The following is a 17,082-nucleotide window of genomic DNA, read 5'->3' as shown; positions in this document are numbered from 1 at the left end:
TAATAACAATAATAACAATAACAACAACAAAAGAAATTTAAACTTACCAAGTGGTGCGAACGTAACTGTAGCTGACCGTTCACCCTTGCTTTTTATTATTGTTGATCGAGAATGTTATATTTCTTGATAGCATAACGACTACTACCCCTTTTAAATACTTCAGAAGGATTCTCATGTCATATGACTTAAAACTGACGTCAGCAATGACAGACAGTGAGAACTCGAACATGCCAACGGTTTAGAAGACATCACATAACAGCACAGAAATATTTGTTAAACACTGCCAGCGTCCAGTACAGCAACTATCCTTTCCACGCAAGAAATTATCTCCCTTTCCCACCACCATCAGAGAGCATACTCAACGTGCAAGCTGCATCGCTAAAAGAAATATTGAAAAATATTCCTAAAATGCGTAAGAGCATTTAATGCAATCAATATCGTTTGTGATGTAACTAGGTTGAGCTTCAAATTTATGCAAAGTAATTGTGGGCTGAACACGAGAACGGGGTGAGGATCTAACGACTGGACCATAGAAGATGAAAAATAAAAGGCAATAACTTTCATACTAGGTAACATGAACTTACATTCATTTTGTAATAGATAACGTTAAAAATCTACATTCCCTTCTTACTGGATTATATATATATTTCCTTACTAATTGTCGCAACGTTTACCGTGTGAGAACTAAAAACAGCTGTGTACACTGTCAAGGTTTAAGCAACTGCTATTGTATGGTTTAGTTTTCAGGTTTGGCTGAACACATTTTATTTTTCATTACAAATTACGGAAAGGTAATTGATGCGTCGGAATAAAGCAACGCTAAAATGAATATGTTGAGGGGAAGCCATTCGTTCATTCCCTGTTTTTTTATGACTGTCTAAACAAAACTTTGCCAAACGCAACGAACATTGCTGTCCGTTTCAACAGGACGAAAGTTTTGTCAAGTTAATGTCACACATTTGTCGCTACTGACTAAAGGATCTTTTCATCTTGGGTTTGTTTCTTAGGCTAAAATTAGCTTATCTTTGCGTTAATAAGAACACTTTAATAAAGTTGTACCGAGCTGTAATCTTTTACGGAAGCTGAAGCAGGGCAGCAAGTTACAAATGAGAAAACGATTTTCATAGGTAAAGTCATAAGCATGTGTGTGTGTGTGAGAGAGAGAACAGAGTTAATTACATTTTGTCCCCCTATCTCTCTCCTCTGTCATTTTCTAACACACAAACACACTTGCACAGTAGCACGCGCCAACAAGCTCACACACACACTACTGCACACCCAGGGTCGAGACAAACAGAATTCTTCGTTCATAATCAGCAAACAAGCTAACAATATGTTCAACAGGCATCAGGCAGTCCTCACTGCATTTTTAAAACAATATTGATTCGTCAAGTGTCCTTTTGCACTCACTTTTCTCACTCTGTTTTTATTTCCTGTTTGTTTCTTTTACGTTTGTTGATTTTCTATCTTAGTGGCTGACTTGCGTGTATTAATCGGAATAGCCAGGATTCTTGAGATTCTATTATTTATCAATAGGCGCAGAGAGTGCAGCTTCCTAGATTGTGAAAATATGCCATATAAATGTTTCATTAAATAATATTAAGTTAATTAACCCTAAACTTTACATAAAAAATAAACTTCTACATAATTTATTGCACGTTGTCAAGACAACAATCTATTTAAACAGCAACCACTTACATAACCTTTCACTGTACATGGGAATGTGAAGATTGTGTCTCAATTGTCAAAGCAGCATCATGGTTAGCACACAGTAGACTATCACATCTTTTAGTAGCTGTGCAATTTATTTGACAGAGCAGAAATAACGCCTCCTTGTGCGCTTCCTATGTTCGTCCTGGTATTTCACTTTGAAGTTATTCATCCGCGTGAGTGGCTCTCTGGCAGGCCCTAAAACGAGAGACATATTTTTACCTTCACATTTTAACAATTTCTCTTTATTCTGCTTTATTTGAATTTGGACGTTAGTCCGTGCGTCCGCATGTGTGTGTGTGTGTGTGAGAGAGAGAGCGTACATACGTAACACTATATTAGGTTCTGTGTGTGTTTTGATCTTATTTCCTTCCTCTTCTAAGAACAGCGACTCTTTGTCGTTTCCATGCTGAGGCAAAACTGTAAAACCGTAACAAGGTTACCTTTGTAACACGTGCGTGTAGTTCTCGTGTCCGTGCTGCGTGCACGCGCACTATGGGCGCCAAACCTGTGGGTGCCAGGTGTAGGAGATACGAGTGGCTTCCCTTTGCCGTCTACCTCGGGTGCCACCCATGCGATGGGTGGACGTGTGTCACTAGATGATAGTGCATGACGGAAATAAATTTTAAAAAACTTTTCATCCATCTTCTCAGTTTCTAATCCCTTTCCTTCTAGCCATCCAGCCGTCTGACAGTTTTTCCTTCATATTTTTCCTCCGTCCCCATATCCACTTAAATAAATTACCTATCAACCTAAAATTATCTGCCAACCTCAACTTATCTAACTAAGCTATTAGACATCCATCTACTCATTCACCTACTCCTTATATATATATAGATCGATCAATCAATTGAGAGAGAGCATCTCACTTTCCAAAATTAGCAACACAAAAACAAATAAAAAAGAAACAATTTTGATTATGTTTTAATTTGATGACAATTGACATTATTGGATTTCTCGAAATTCGAAACAATCACATTCATGACTTAAAACAATTGATATAAAATTAAAGGTGATAGCCTTTTTGTCACACAGAAATCAAAATATAGAGTAAAATAGAAACCTGAAAACGTAGTAAACATGAGGCTATCTTGGGGAAAGGGAGGGGGACAGACATGGGGGAAGGGACAGAAGGGTTTGGCTGTGCAAGAAAGTTGAGAGACAGAGGGCCAAACAATAGTTGACACAGAAACATAATTTATAGGGTGCTGTTTTGCTGGAGCAGCTAACAAAACACGACGCCTTCTTTACATCTGGGTCGTTGTGTGTGACAATGATGATGGAGAAGACATTGACAAGGAGGTAGAAGACCAAAGAGAACAGGAGGAGGAGGAGGAGTAACAGACGGAGGCGAAAACAACAAAGGGAGGGAACAAGTCAGTAATTACAGCGCGATGAGGCCTAACAAAGAGAGTGACCACCCTTGAAACGTGCGTCCGAAAAAAACCTGACATTTTGGAGGTGGGAGAAGATGACATCTACCAGATATGAACAATAGTCTCGTTGCTAAAACAGAGTGGACACTGCACATGTTGCATTCAAACGGAAAACACGATGAAGACAGGACACTTGATCCCGACTCAAAAAAAAAAAAAAAAATATTAAAAAAAAAAACCAACCAACCAAACAGAAAACAAAAACTACAATGTTTGTCAATGGACCTGGACTCCTCATTGTTGAAAGAGACATTCAGCTCTCTAAAGTCGTGGAACTTCAATTAAAAATTGATTAATTAAAAGAGCTTGTGGTATACGATCAACAGGATGCATTCGTTATCATCTGATTCCATGTCGATTGGAATGCGATTGTGAATGTCATTGTGTTTGAGTGTGTATCAATGTAGCTGTGTGTGTGTGTGTGGTGACTATGTATATGCCCTTGTATTGTGTGTGTATGCGTCCAGGTGGTAAGTTGAACCAAAGCTCTCTAACAAAGCGGAAAGAGCTTCCTATGTATTCGTCCTCTCAGGTAAATCAGAACTTTTTTCACAATAGTGAATAAATAAATATCGAGTAAAAAGTGATTTTACACATAACAGGAAAAGCCACGACAATTTTGTCGCTCTTTTTTTAAAAAAAATCTGATTTGTCCTGTAATGACGTCATGCGGAATCTCTAACAGCCAATCAGCAAAGTCCAGCTTTGCTGCCGGCCTCTTGGAGTGAGTGGTTCGCACGACAAATGGCGTGTGATGGTCGCGGCCACCCTACACGTCCCTCAGACAGTCATACAACCGCCTGTTGCAGCAGCTAGCACATGTCGCTGGCCTTTCGCCATGCTAGAAGTACACCAAACGTTCATGATTTAGTTTGAAATTACGGCTATACACGAAAGCTATGTTGGACTCTCATCACCTTCAGAAAAAATAACTTACGAGCATGTCAGTCATTCAGTATCAAGTGTCATGAAAAGGGGACAAAGTGCTGGGCTTTGTGTGACAAAATCGTTGGTAGTAATGCTCCAAAGGAAATGAAATGAAATAAATAATGAAATACTAAATAAATAAAACAGATCTCATTGAAAAAAAGAAAGGTCCCGTCGCTCACGAATTCTCTCTGTACAAAGGAGACATAGCTCCCACGAATACGACACAGGAAGTTGGCACTCACACAAAGATATAACGACGCACAGTGTAAATGAAAAGTAACACAATATTAGAAGTAACAAATTGCAAATCTGAACATGGCACACATACGTAGACATAAGCACAGACGCGCACGCAAGCACGCACGCATACACACAGAAGAGAAACACGCATTTATATAGCCTACATTGACAGTGAATTTATACTCACACCTTTTCACTTCTCGAACGTGCATTTCACCGAACCTCTCATGCACAACATGCACGCGCTCGCACACACACGCACGCACGCACCCACCCACACATGCACGCTCGCGCGAATACATAAAAGCAAAAGAAGTCATTGTCCAGCATTAATGATACCTGTACCAACAAGTTTACAAATAACATCTAGCTTTCAAAAGCATTAAGATGCGCCTAAATCTTCAAGTTTAACGAATTCGAATTTCCAATGGTCATGTTTTCATGTTGCTGGGGGAAATATACAATTTGACATACAGCGATATGAAATTCTTCTAAAGTTTGTTTCTCTTCCCCCCAACCACTACCACCGCCACCACCATCGCCGCCGCCACCGCCACCACCATTATCATCATCTACAACTACTTCCCCCCCTAGTGGATTGCTACCTAAAAGTGTGAGGCCGCTCCAGGCTGTCGTCTATATGATCCCAGGGAATGAAGTCACATGGTCTTCGGTGTTGTCGTCTGTTCCAGATGCTCATAAAGACTTCAAAACCGCCGACAGAGATCTATGTCAGACATTATGCAGCTAGAACAATAAAGCCATTGTTAGTTAAGGTTAATTCGCACAAAGATACGATTCCAGCGTGGATACAAAGAAATATCGGTAACATGTATATTCCAGCCAATGCTAGTGGCAACAGGAGTGGCCATGAGGCGCACACAGAAATGAAGACTGTAATGTGTGTGGTGAGAAGTTCGTGAGGACACAAAATCACTATCGAACTCAGTGAGCTGTGTTGCAAAGACATCATGGCAGAACAGTAATTGCAGGTGGAGGGAGGAGAGGTAGTGTCGAGTGAGGGGAGTGGGAGAGAGGGACAAAAAGCATAGAAAAGGCAAAAAGTAACAAGCAAGTGTGGTATGTAAAAAAAACTAATAGAAGAGAAATCAAAGGAGCATGCAGCTCCCTTGCTTCCTATTCGTCGCCTAGGTGGAGCGGTCGTGTGTTATTGTTGAAAATAAAGTATGTCCATGATTGCTGGAAATGACATACGTCCATGATTGTTGGAAACGACATACGTCCATGATTGTTGGAAATGACATACATCCATGATTGGTGGACATGACACACGCCCACGATTGTGAACCAGTCCCCATTATCAGGAGTGCCTAGTCCTCAATGACTGGTGGAACTAAAGAAAGTCCATGATCTCTGGAATCATATTCCGTGACTGCTGACTGCATGTCGGCGACTGTAGGAACTGATAGCTGAAACTAAAACACGCCCATGATTGTGACAACTGCAAACTGGCTAGCTCGAAACTTTGACCTTTTAGTGGCTAAATATTGAAACAGTGCTTAAGGCTCCATGTATCATGAAAAACATCACAGGAAAATAACAGAGACTAAGCTGATCTAGTGCATATGCCGCACATTCTTTCCTTCGTTCAAACTTATTCTCTATCAGCTGACACAAAAACAATGCCAACAGGGTGCGACAGCTCACAGTCTAAGCTTTTGTGACGGAAATAGTATCGTAGGAAACAGGTTATGAGAAGCCGGCTCTAGGTCTACGACATATACAAATTTTTAAAAATAATTCTTACATGAACTTCTCTGTACGGACACCACAAACACCCGTTTGAAAAAAATCAAGCATGCATCGCATCGACCGGCGCTGCTCCGACCGAAACCCGCTCCACTCACTGAATTTTTTTTAAATATTTTTTTTTAAGTTGTGAAGTCGGAGTACACACTCGACGTGGACGCAACAGACACAAAAAGTCCGATCCAGTCCGATGGACCACTCCTCATTATCATGAGTATCTAGTCCTGACGGCCAGCAGTCCATTTCAAGGCGTCCCGCACACGTCATGGGGCCTCCACCCAGTCCGGCGAATGCAAGAAATCACTATGGTAACCGAGGTCATCCGATTGGCCTTTTGCCAGCTGTTTCTGCCAGTAGTCCATGAAAATTCTGTATTCCCTCACAGTTATTGTCATCAACACTTGTGCACAATGAAGGTAGAGAAGAGGAGAAAGTAGAAGACCGAAAAGAGAGGCAATGAGTGGACCTTCAGGTCTCTTGGCGACGTGTCTGCGGAATGTGGCAGAGGTTGTTCCTGTGGCAGAGCTAACGGCACCCTGGCACACCAAGTATTCAATAGTGGTCAGGAATCTAAACTGTTGAATATCAGCGATATGTGCACATCAATATTAATGTCATTTTTTTTTAGTGACAGCAGTGGAAGTTGTTACAGATTATTTTCTTTCACTCTGTCACTCTCAATCAAATTTCTCTATCTCACTGTTAGTTTCTTGATGCCACACAATTTTTATTTTTTTAAACATCTTTACAAACATTTCACGAAGTGATTAATTTTTCTCCAGAAAGGCTTTTGAGAGAAGATATTTCCCAATGCTTCTATTAGTTTATCTCTTTCTTCACTAATCCATTTCAATCATCACCTTTCTCTGTTTTCTAACCGTATGTACGAGTAATTTTATCAAGAAAACAAAACTTAACTACTGAAAATGCATATTGAATTTCTGGGAATATTTCATGGGGCCCGTCAACCATTTAGACATGCACGTTTCTTTGCAAACAATAGCCGATGGAAGAAACGAAGGCATTACTACAGAGGCACACACAAACGACTAGCAACTGTGAGCCACTCTCTTAACAGCAAAGAATGCGACAAAACTAGACCGACGAACAAAAGGTTTCTCCGAGGGCTACGAGGGTACTTGTCAACTCCTTGAGCATCGTTTCTAGAAGCTAGTCACTGCGGTCCCTATGTTTGACGAATATTCTGCTTCATCCTCCCTTCCAGAACACGGCCAACATCAAATATTGGTCAACTCAACGCCATCACAGCATGATCAACGACGATCTGTTCCGTATAACAAAGCTGGATACACAAAACAATACAAATAAACATACTAAACAATCTGAAATTCGTGTCCATCGTGCATCTCTTTATGCGAAGTAACTAATGTAACTAAAGTTTTAATGTTCTGTTGTGTACAGGCTGTGTATTGACACTACACTGAGATTCCAATACATTGTGAACGGTCGCAAAAATCACAGCTTACACCTCTCTTCATCACAACCCCCTCCCCTTCAACTGTCATCATTAACCTTTTACACATAAATTCATTCAAAATGTCTTCAAAACATCAGACTGATCCTTGGCAGCGAAAATCGTTTCAAAACACATATAACAAAGCTAAACTTTCCGGAATACAAATATTGAAATGGTAAAGGGGTAAAAGAAAGCCAAAAATAAAGCATCTCATCCATTACCTTTTCCAGTGAGCATGTCGACAGGGTCACCCTATGTGATGCAAGCAGCCTTCTTGTGCCAATCGGTAAATCGATATCTAAAACGAGGCTCGATGACGTGTGCGAGCGCCTTGAATATTCATGAGGCAGTTTGGTGCTGGCAAGTGTTCAAATACACCAGCATCCCAAAAAGTGTGCGCTTGTGACAATAATAATTTTTTTCGAAGATTAAAATATACTGATGACGTAACAGTCTTTCCCAGCCACGCGGATTCAGGATATGAGGAAAGCAAGACCGAGATCAACAGGAGAAACATGGCGATGACCGTCGAGGAAGAAGGAAAATGGATTTCTCTCTCAACAGTGGACGCATGAGATGTGAAAATCAAGAACACAAGCGATGATAGTGGTCTGAACCAGTCCCGTCCCCCACACGAGCTATTCTACCCACCCACCTACCCACTGACCCCTTAGTCTGCCGCGTAGTAACACAGGTTGTCCCATCTCGTCGGCTGCGCATGCGCATAACCATCTTCTCAGACTCATTGACAAGCATCCAGCCACTCACTGCCCCCATGCACCACTCGCTCAAACCTGATGGTCGCCTCCCTCCCCCACCCCATTTATCTCCCGTCTTCAGCTTCCGTGGCGTTGTGTAAAAATCGTTGATGCGTGGGTACCCAGTCTTATCGCTCCCACCTTACCCTCCAACCCCTTGTTACATCCCTGGAGGTGCACACAAGGAATGTAAAATCGCCGTCTATAAAATGGTTGTGGTTCAAATGTGAAACTGAGAAGGGTGCCATGTGACGTCCGTCACGCAGGGGTCCCCGGCAGCAGGGATCAAATCCTGACCACGAACATTTCATTCGCCTGAAAATTGTCACCGGTCAAGAAATAGCTGTCACACGTTACAGGTTGTCATGACAACTTTCCATCCTCACATGTTTCTGGCGTTTTCAGAATATGAAAGCAAGTCTCCATCAGGCCAACTTGAAGAACCTGTGATAACGAAAGGCCTAGGACAACGAACTACATACTTAGGATTAAAAATAATGTTATTCCTGACTTTCTATGCACCCCTGGGCTTGTGTGGGCATTTGAGATCACGTGACAGCAGCAAAAATTATCCATGTATTTTAAAATATTTATAAAATAACACTAAAAGTTTCAAAATGTGAGCGTTGTTTGCGCAGTGTCAGGTGCGTTAACCTTTCTCTTCACGAATTCCCTTTCTCCTCCCCAAAATTTCACGGGTCTACAAAGTTTATACTCAAAGCTGCTGAATATACCAAAATTAATTCTGACGGGGCCAAGGACGCAGTATGCTTATAAACAGAGCATAGTCATAGCCAATGTGTACATAAGTGGAAGGTGGCGAAGTCTTCACTGATACAACCTTTCCAACAAATCTGATGGATCTGAATTACGCAGCAATGCTACCATGGATACTAAGGGACATAGTTGTGTTTGTCATCATGGCTAACTTCAGCCGAGTTAGTCTTTGAGCCAGTTGCTATATCAGTACCCAAATGGAAGGACAGCTGTATTGCAGCATTTTATAAATCCTGAAGAGCTGTCCCTAGGTTTCTTTTATAAAGATAGTGCGGATGCATGACCGAACTGCATAGTCTCTTCATCGCATTTTCATTCGGGACACTACATTGTCTAGAAATCTCCATTCTCTGTTTGGATAGGCATAAGGTGTTATGCTACCTGTTGTGAAAAGGACGGGCACAACCAAAAGATCTCTTGCTGCGTATTAAAGCTTGATCACAAAAGACATTCTTGGGGGGTCAGCTTCAAGTTACAGGTGCCATTCTCTACAGACCTTTGACCCCGCTCACAGCACATGCAAGGAAAGAGGAATATTCACAAAGAAGACTCCTCAATGTGACACAAAGTCTCCGTCACATCCACTCAGTCAGCACCACTGGCTCAGGACCAGCTGACAGGATGCGGGTATGTCAGATGGCAGTCTGCAATGCCAGAACAGTCACGAAAAAAGTAGAAATAAAGAAACAGGACTGATAACTGTGAAGATAGAAGTGATCGAGTGTTAGAAGTGAAAACCCTAACTATGCAACAACACATTAACCCAACCACTGTCGTCGTCGTGGTTGTAGCTGGCTCCTGAGTCGGTCCATTAATACAACCAGACATGTGGGAAGTTTCGCAATGATAGAGCGAATGCAGGGAACACAAAGTACTTTATTCTGTGAAGGTATTTAACTTTCCAGAAAAATTCTAGATGCATCCTCTGTTGCTTTTGTAGATTACCAAAAACTGATGGAAACAATAGTGTGGAGAAGACGATAGCCACCAGTCACCGTAATGTCTTTTATACAGAATGTCCTGTCCTTCTATCCATTATAACATGTCTTTCTATCCGTTATGATATGTCCTTATATCCGCTATAATCTGTCTTTGTATTCACGATGATCTGTCTTTGTATTCATTATGACTTATCCTTAATCTGTTATGATATGTCCTCCTCATTTCAAGCCGGTACTAACATCTGCCGTCATGCTAGAATTCACTTTAATATTTAACACAGATAAAAGATTTCCTACAGCTGATCCCTCGGTTAGTTCTGGATTTTTATGTTTTTATCTCTGTAACAGAATTTTGAATTAGTTTCTTCAAAAGTCTGTTATTCACTTAACAATTTTGAGATTCTTTAAAACTTTAATCTTGCAAAAGTGAACAAAAGCAAATAATAAAAGTTTTTGTTAAAGTAAAGAAAATCTTTAAGCGATAGTCAGGAATAATTGAAGTAGTATGGGGTTTAAATGACAAGGCCAGTTTCACTGCTCTTCATCTTTCCTAGTTTACTCTTTTGAGCTCAGCCGAGACTACAAACCACTGCAAACACAAGGTCAGCTTTAAAATAATGTGATTATTCATTAAGACTAAAAAAATATTGGTCTTCACAGCCTGCCATCAATGGCATTATTTAGTGTTTACTTTTATTCTAAAATATTCTAAAGGTATTCTAAAATAGCGCTTTTCACACTGTATCTCCAAGACTTTATTTTTTAATAAACATTTTCTGACTATGAATTAGTATGCTCAGCATTCTCCTTCTGTGCTGGTATATGCACAAATACGTTATTAGCATCAATATTCGGAACTGGCCTTTTTTTCTGCGGCGTTTGTCCTCTGATGAATAACAATTTTTAACCAATTATCAAAGACTTTGAAGACAAACACAAGCGTAAGAAAACTACATGTTGTATATGATAAGGAAAGATTATTACGGTTGAAACCCTATCACTTCTACTTGTCAGGTTTTGTAATTTATTTTTATTTGTTTATATATTTCTAGGTGCTTTCTCCTTTTTTTCTCGTTTATTAAGCTGTTCAACAAATATTCGTCGATATTTTGATGTCACATTGTGGTAAACATTGCGCAACTGTCACTAAGAGCAACATAGGGAAGGTGGGATAGGGGCGAGTACTCACGTCTATGTATCAATTTTCCGCGAAAATTATCGCCCTTTGAGTTGAGAAAGGGAGAGATAAATTATGCACCTCTTTAAAAAATAAAATAAATAAATAAAGAAAGAAAAAAATAAAATAAAAAACAAGATTTACAGAAGAACAGCGATGTTTTCTGCGACAGGCGCTTACAGCTGATTATCTTCACGTTTCAAGAAAAATATTCTCGGTGCCAGAGACTGCTGTTCAATACTGTTTGTACATCCTGCCTCATTGAAAGGCTGAATACAATACCCACATCTCAAATATCTTCAGTCTGAGTGCGACCTGGTGGTAATACGTGGATCAGACACGCTTAGAGGAACTGAGGACATACCGAGTCACACTACAAGAGGGCAGCAATAGGGGTGGAGAAGGTAGAATCCGAAATTTTCCCTTTGCACTTTATCATTGCACGATATGTGTGCATAAATACATAATGAACTTTTTTCACGTGAGTTGTGCATTGTTTAAAGGAGGTTATGAAAAGTCTAAAGGTCCCTCTTACACCACTAACACGAATTTCAAAGTCCCTTTATAGGCCAGTTGATTGATATTGCTTTCAATGTTTGAGTAAGGCATGCCGATGCGAAGATCGTTTGATGTTATGATGTTTACTGTCGCCACCAAATTAACCTCCCTCATTGTTAAAACTGGAACAAACTACATCTTGTATGCAGTCTGTGTTGTATACTGGAAAAGTCAGAAAGGTAAATAAGACGAAAAAAGTCAGTACCAAAACCATTTACTAATTATTCATTTCTTTCTGTTTAAAAAATATGAGCACTTTCGTGTTTATGCACTGCATTTGCTATCTCTTGACTATCTGTTGTGGTACACATGCCTGACGGTGTATAGGACTCTGTACCCTTTCTTATCCTCACAGAAGAATAATATTCATTGGCAAATTCCTAACTATACACCTAAGAGCGGCATTATTATTTAAAAAAAACCTGCAGCACCTTAATATCCTGGTTCGGCTGCTGTCCCTTTCCTCGACATTCCTCCCACTCGGGGACTGGGGGGACTACTGGCGGCCATACTGGGTGGGTCGAGCGGGTGGCAAGAGTGGGTGGGGGTAGGTAGAATCCTCACGTGCCGTCAGCTCTCTGTTTAGAGATATTGCTCTGCTGACGTCACAAGAAACGTAGCCGGTTAGGAGGCGTGGAGACGTCAGACTAGCCACCCTGTGTCACGTGACAATAGAAAATGCTGGCGACAAGCCGAGACCTTACACAGGTACGATGATGGAAAAGATGAATACACGGATGATCAGGTGAACGTCAAAAATACCCGTTTGAGGGCTGCCCAGCATGCTATGGACAGGATGCAGAGGGACCTTTCCCAACCATCCAACCAGCCAGCCAACCAACCAACCAACCAACCAACCAACCAACCAACCAACCAACCAACCAACCAAGCCAACCAACCAACCAGCCAACCAGCCAACCAAGATACCAAACATCCATCTCAAACTAGAAAGCAAAAAAGACTGACGTATATATCTGTGCCAGAATATTAAAAAAAAAAACACAAAAAAACAAAAGCTTGCCCGCAGTCCGTATCCACCCGAGAGTAGTAACTCTTACATTGCCATAAGGACGTTCGTGATGGCGTGTCGGGATGAACCTGTGAGTCCAAAGAACACGCGATGAACACAATCCAGTTTCAAATCCATTCGGTTCGTTTCCCAGCCACTTCAGCAGATGGCCCTGCGATTGCCTTGTGTTTAGCAGCCTTGCTTTGGTCGTCAGCTTCTTGTGGAGGCTGTGCACTGTAACGACCCCGGGAAGCAATCCGCAGGGTGAAAAGGAGGGAGCAGGAAGGAAGGAAGAAAACATAACCCCAGACACGTGACGTCATGGATGCTGAAGACAGAAAGGTCCAACAGCAACCAGTTGTGTCACGCTGTCTGCCGACGATTCTTCCGCAACTGAACTCCACGGGGAAAATAGCACATTGGAAGAAAGACAGACCGGTCACTTCTGATGGTGAACACCTGGCTGAAGTTGACAGGTGTTCGTTGCATGGTGGATATTAAACTCATAATGACAGGCGTTTGTGACATGGTGGTGGATATCGAGGCTGATAACGGACAGGTTAACACGTCTGATAAATAAGTGGTCTACACTGTGTTTTTGTTTTCAATAGAAAATAAAACACTTTTCCTTTCAGTAGCATCTGTACACAACACACATGAGACTCGCGAAAACAGTGCTCCGGTCGCCATGTTTAGGAATGTTGTAGCGTCTGCATGGTTGGATTATAATCACCACGCTCATCAACTGGGATATAACAGGCCACATAACCATGTTCATTTTGTCATGCCGTAACAGGACGTGGACAGATTTAACAGCCAAGACTTGTAGACTCTACACAAGCAGGGAGAAACAGTAGCACAAGAGGACGTAAAAAAAAAAACAAAAACAAAAAAAAAAAAACAAAAAACCCAACAACAAACAAACAAAAAACTCCAAAATCCAAGTTGCGATTCTGCCACAGACAGATCCGTCACACACATTTGTTGGCGGATGCTGTTTATTTTGTTTTTTTTTTTTTATCTTTTTTGTTTTTGTTTTGCAAAGCAAGGAGTCGTTCTCTGCTTGGCACGTCTGTCATAAAACACATATATCACAAGTGCTATGACGCAGCACATGGCTAAAATACGAAGCGACCAAGGGAGAGAAACGAACCCTCGCTTGGAGGAATCATTCTACCTATGTGGTGCACACGTATGGTCGTCAAGGAAACGAATCGAGTGACATCACATCCACTCGCACGCATTACGACAGTCATCTAGGACAGAACGCAAAAAAAAAAAGAAAACCCAAGCTGAAGCAATCATTGGAAAACGAGATTAATCAATCTAGAGACGACCAAGGAATGAAAATATTACAGATCACCTTCGTAGTTTTTGCTCATTTTTGTTTCAGACATTCAGACGGCTCGATACGGAAAAAAAACTTCACTTGAGAAATGCTTTGTCCCACGGTCATCTTCTTCACGCTGGTTAACGCCGTACTGCTCAAACAAGGTGAACTGGCTTTGGAAGTGGTCCCACAGGAAACATTAACTCCCTGCAGTTCATCCTTTTTTTGTTTTCTTCCTAGGAACAAAGCTGATCACCGATTCCACCAAGAGAACAGAAGAGCAAAGAAATCCATTCCCAGATCGGTCGCCGCACACGTACTCAATATTTCACTGCGGCGAGGGGTGGATGATTTGGAGGATATGGGTATGCGGGGTTTGGTGGGTGGGCAAGGGGAAGAATGCCATGTTCACGGGTGGGAAAAAATTCAAAAGGAACCTAACACACACAGGAACAAAGAACCCCACAATTGCTCCACGACGTTTTGTGGGGACCCCATCACATTCCATCTCGGGTGGTGTCCTCGTCACTTCCTCCGAGGCAGCAAAGCAGCCAGTCTGCGGCGGAAGCCCATCGTTCTCGAATACGAGGCGGAGGATGGACCACGGGAAGAAAAAAAGGAGGGCGTCCTCCTCCTTCTCTCCTTCCCCTTGCCAAAAACAAGAACAAGGTTCGCCGCGTCGCCTGGGCCCTCCCGGACGTGTGTCTGAGGAGATGAGGAGAGAACGAAGGTGCAGCGCGCGGTTCATGTGGAGGAGTATTGTTGCAAGAGTCTCTTGTACAGCTGGGAGTTGAGGAACCGGGGGTACGAGTCCCTGTGCATGAGGGTGAAGATCTGCAGCTGGGCCTCGTCGAAGGTGTGGGGAGTGGGCTCCACCATGTTGCGGTTGATACCTCTCTTACACGGAGTCTAGACTAACCTGCAAACCAAAACAGAAAGCGTGGGTGGGATTCAAATCACAAAACCACACATCCACCACCACGACATCGACCAGGACCATGAAGACGATAGTAAGAATAGGTAGGCAATACGACAATAAAGGTCGCAATGAAACGAAAGAAAACAAATTAACGATCATTGCCTGAGAAGAAAATTAACCAGGAAGAAAAAGAAAGAAAAAATAACCAAGAAAGATCCATTCTTATTTTCGGCTGTTGTAGCGACCTACATATTTATTTAACAGACTTTATAATAAATAACCGCAATGTTTAAAAATACTTTGACAGAAAAAGATTAACAATCATGAGTAGCATAGAGATGAAAGTCTTTGTAGACTTTGCGTCTTTCCCTTAGCTGGCATCGATCAGATGTCTACCGCATCTTCACCAACCTCTTTCGGTGATAATATAGAAATATAATCTTCGTATATCAAGCGCGCTTTCTCCTCCACGAGTTCTGGATTGTTCTCCGTCTTCAGCTCCTCACAAGCCAGCCAGAACAGCATGTTCTCTTCACTGTATTCAGAGCGCAAGAATTCTCGAAACAGTTTACGTCCACCTGTCAACAACATATGCGACAGTTTAAAAAAAAATAGTTGATCAAAACAGTCTACTGCTGCTGGGTGTCAGGAACAAAAAATTGGTTTGTTTAGAGAGTATTAATTAGACGGAGGCTCTCACTAAGAGATTTCTGAATCCTTTAAAATGGCAGGCAACACAACGGACTGGTACTGGCTGGCAATGTCTTCAATTCGAAGTAAATCAGAAAACAAGAAAACCACCAAATACAAACAAAAAAATTCTTACAACCTTCCAGAGACATAAAACTAGGGTAGGTTTAATATAATTTAAATTCAATTAATTTTTTATTATTATTTTCATGCACTCATTCTATTAGAAAAACGTTACTCGTAAAATATTTTGTATAATATGGAAGGGGCAATAATCTTTACTAAATGAAGCGAGTCAAAGTAAGCCGGATGAAATTTGGATATATTCCTAGCAGCCTTAATCTGAACTAAATTCAGAAGTGGAACTAGAAATAGTAGTAAAAAAAAAAAAAAAAACTGTCGTAAACGCAATCGGGTCTGTCAGTCAGCTTACCGACATTACCATCTCTGTAATGTGAAAATATATTTAATATCATAAAGCAACACTCTCAAAGAATGTGGAGGTAAATTTTAAACTTTCAAATTTCTCAGCATTAATTAATTAATACATACAATAAGGAGTGTTTCTTCGATTTCAAGAAATTTCATGCTTCCATATAACAGAAGTGGAAGCTGCGTGTGTCCAGCTCAAAACACGAGAGGCCTGTCAGCGCTATTCCACTGCGCGCATGTGGTCGTCTGTCTGTGTTTGTGTCTGGTCAACCTTTGTCATTGCTAAGGAAATGAGAAAAACAAGAAGTAAACAATACTTAAAGGCGGAATCTAACAAAAGGTCTTACCTGTACATTTCATGAGTTTTTCAAATGATTCTCCCCAGCACTTGAGTTCTTCCAAAGTAGGTCTACAACAGACAAAATAAATATATAGAAATTTAACCACATTAAAAGCGCGCCATTTGAGTCATTTGAGCAACTAAAAACTATAAAAAGTTTAAAACAAACATTGCTAGGGGCCTTGCAAAGCGCACTGATTCTGTGAAACAGTTCAAAGCGCTGTCGAGACGAGTTTCTTGCTAATACAAGTCTTTTGGGGAAATGCATTTAAGTTGGTTCTTGGAAGAATCGAGAGGGGCAAGGGGAGACAATCCCATGGACATGGACCAGCGAAGGTGAGGGCGCTCTGCCAGCGCAACCAAAGGGTATCAGATGTTGAGTATGAAGGATGAAGTGTGGTCGGTGAAGCAGGAAGAAAGGTAATAAGAGCAAAGAGATTAGGAATCTATATTTTAAATAATACGGTTGATGATTGGCAGCCAGCGAGGTCAGTGAAGCAGACGGGGGAAGGTAGATGTAATCGGTATTATTTTCCCGGAGCACCAAGCGGGCAGGAGTATTGGCGATTGTGGAGTGTGGCAACCGGA

The 17,082-nt window shown here is 41.4% G+C and overlaps 1 protein-coding gene across 4 annotated transcripts in view; it reads right to left on the bottom strand.

Annotated features, from left to right (window-relative positions):
* Positions 1-17,082, bottom strand: part of LOC112573377 (regulator of G-protein signaling 19-like) — a 112,051-nt gene that overhangs the window by 25,988 nt on the left and 68,981 nt on the right. For all 4 annotated transcript variants that reach the window (XM_025253678.1, XM_025253679.1, XM_025253676.1 and 1 more), the window contains 3 exons: positions 16,502-16,563; positions 15,444-15,610; positions 14,864-15,032 (listed from right to left, as the gene is read on the bottom strand). In XM_025253678.1, the coding sequence (XP_025109463.1) occupies positions 15,012-15,032; positions 15,444-15,610; positions 16,502-16,563 (250 nt within the window). In that variant the 3' untranslated portion in view covers positions 14,864-15,011. Of the gene's footprint in view, positions 15,033-15,443; positions 15,611-16,501; positions 16,564-17,082 lie in introns of those variants that run through there.

This window comes from Pomacea canaliculata, linkage group LG10 (genome assembly GCF_003073045.1).
Source record: "Pomacea canaliculata isolate SZHN2017 linkage group LG10, ASM307304v1, whole genome shotgun sequence".
In the NCBI taxonomy this organism is placed as follows: Eukaryota; Metazoa; Mollusca; class Gastropoda; order Architaenioglossa; family Ampullariidae; genus Pomacea; species Pomacea canaliculata.
This window is presented reverse-complemented; position numbering and strand designations above follow the sequence as displayed.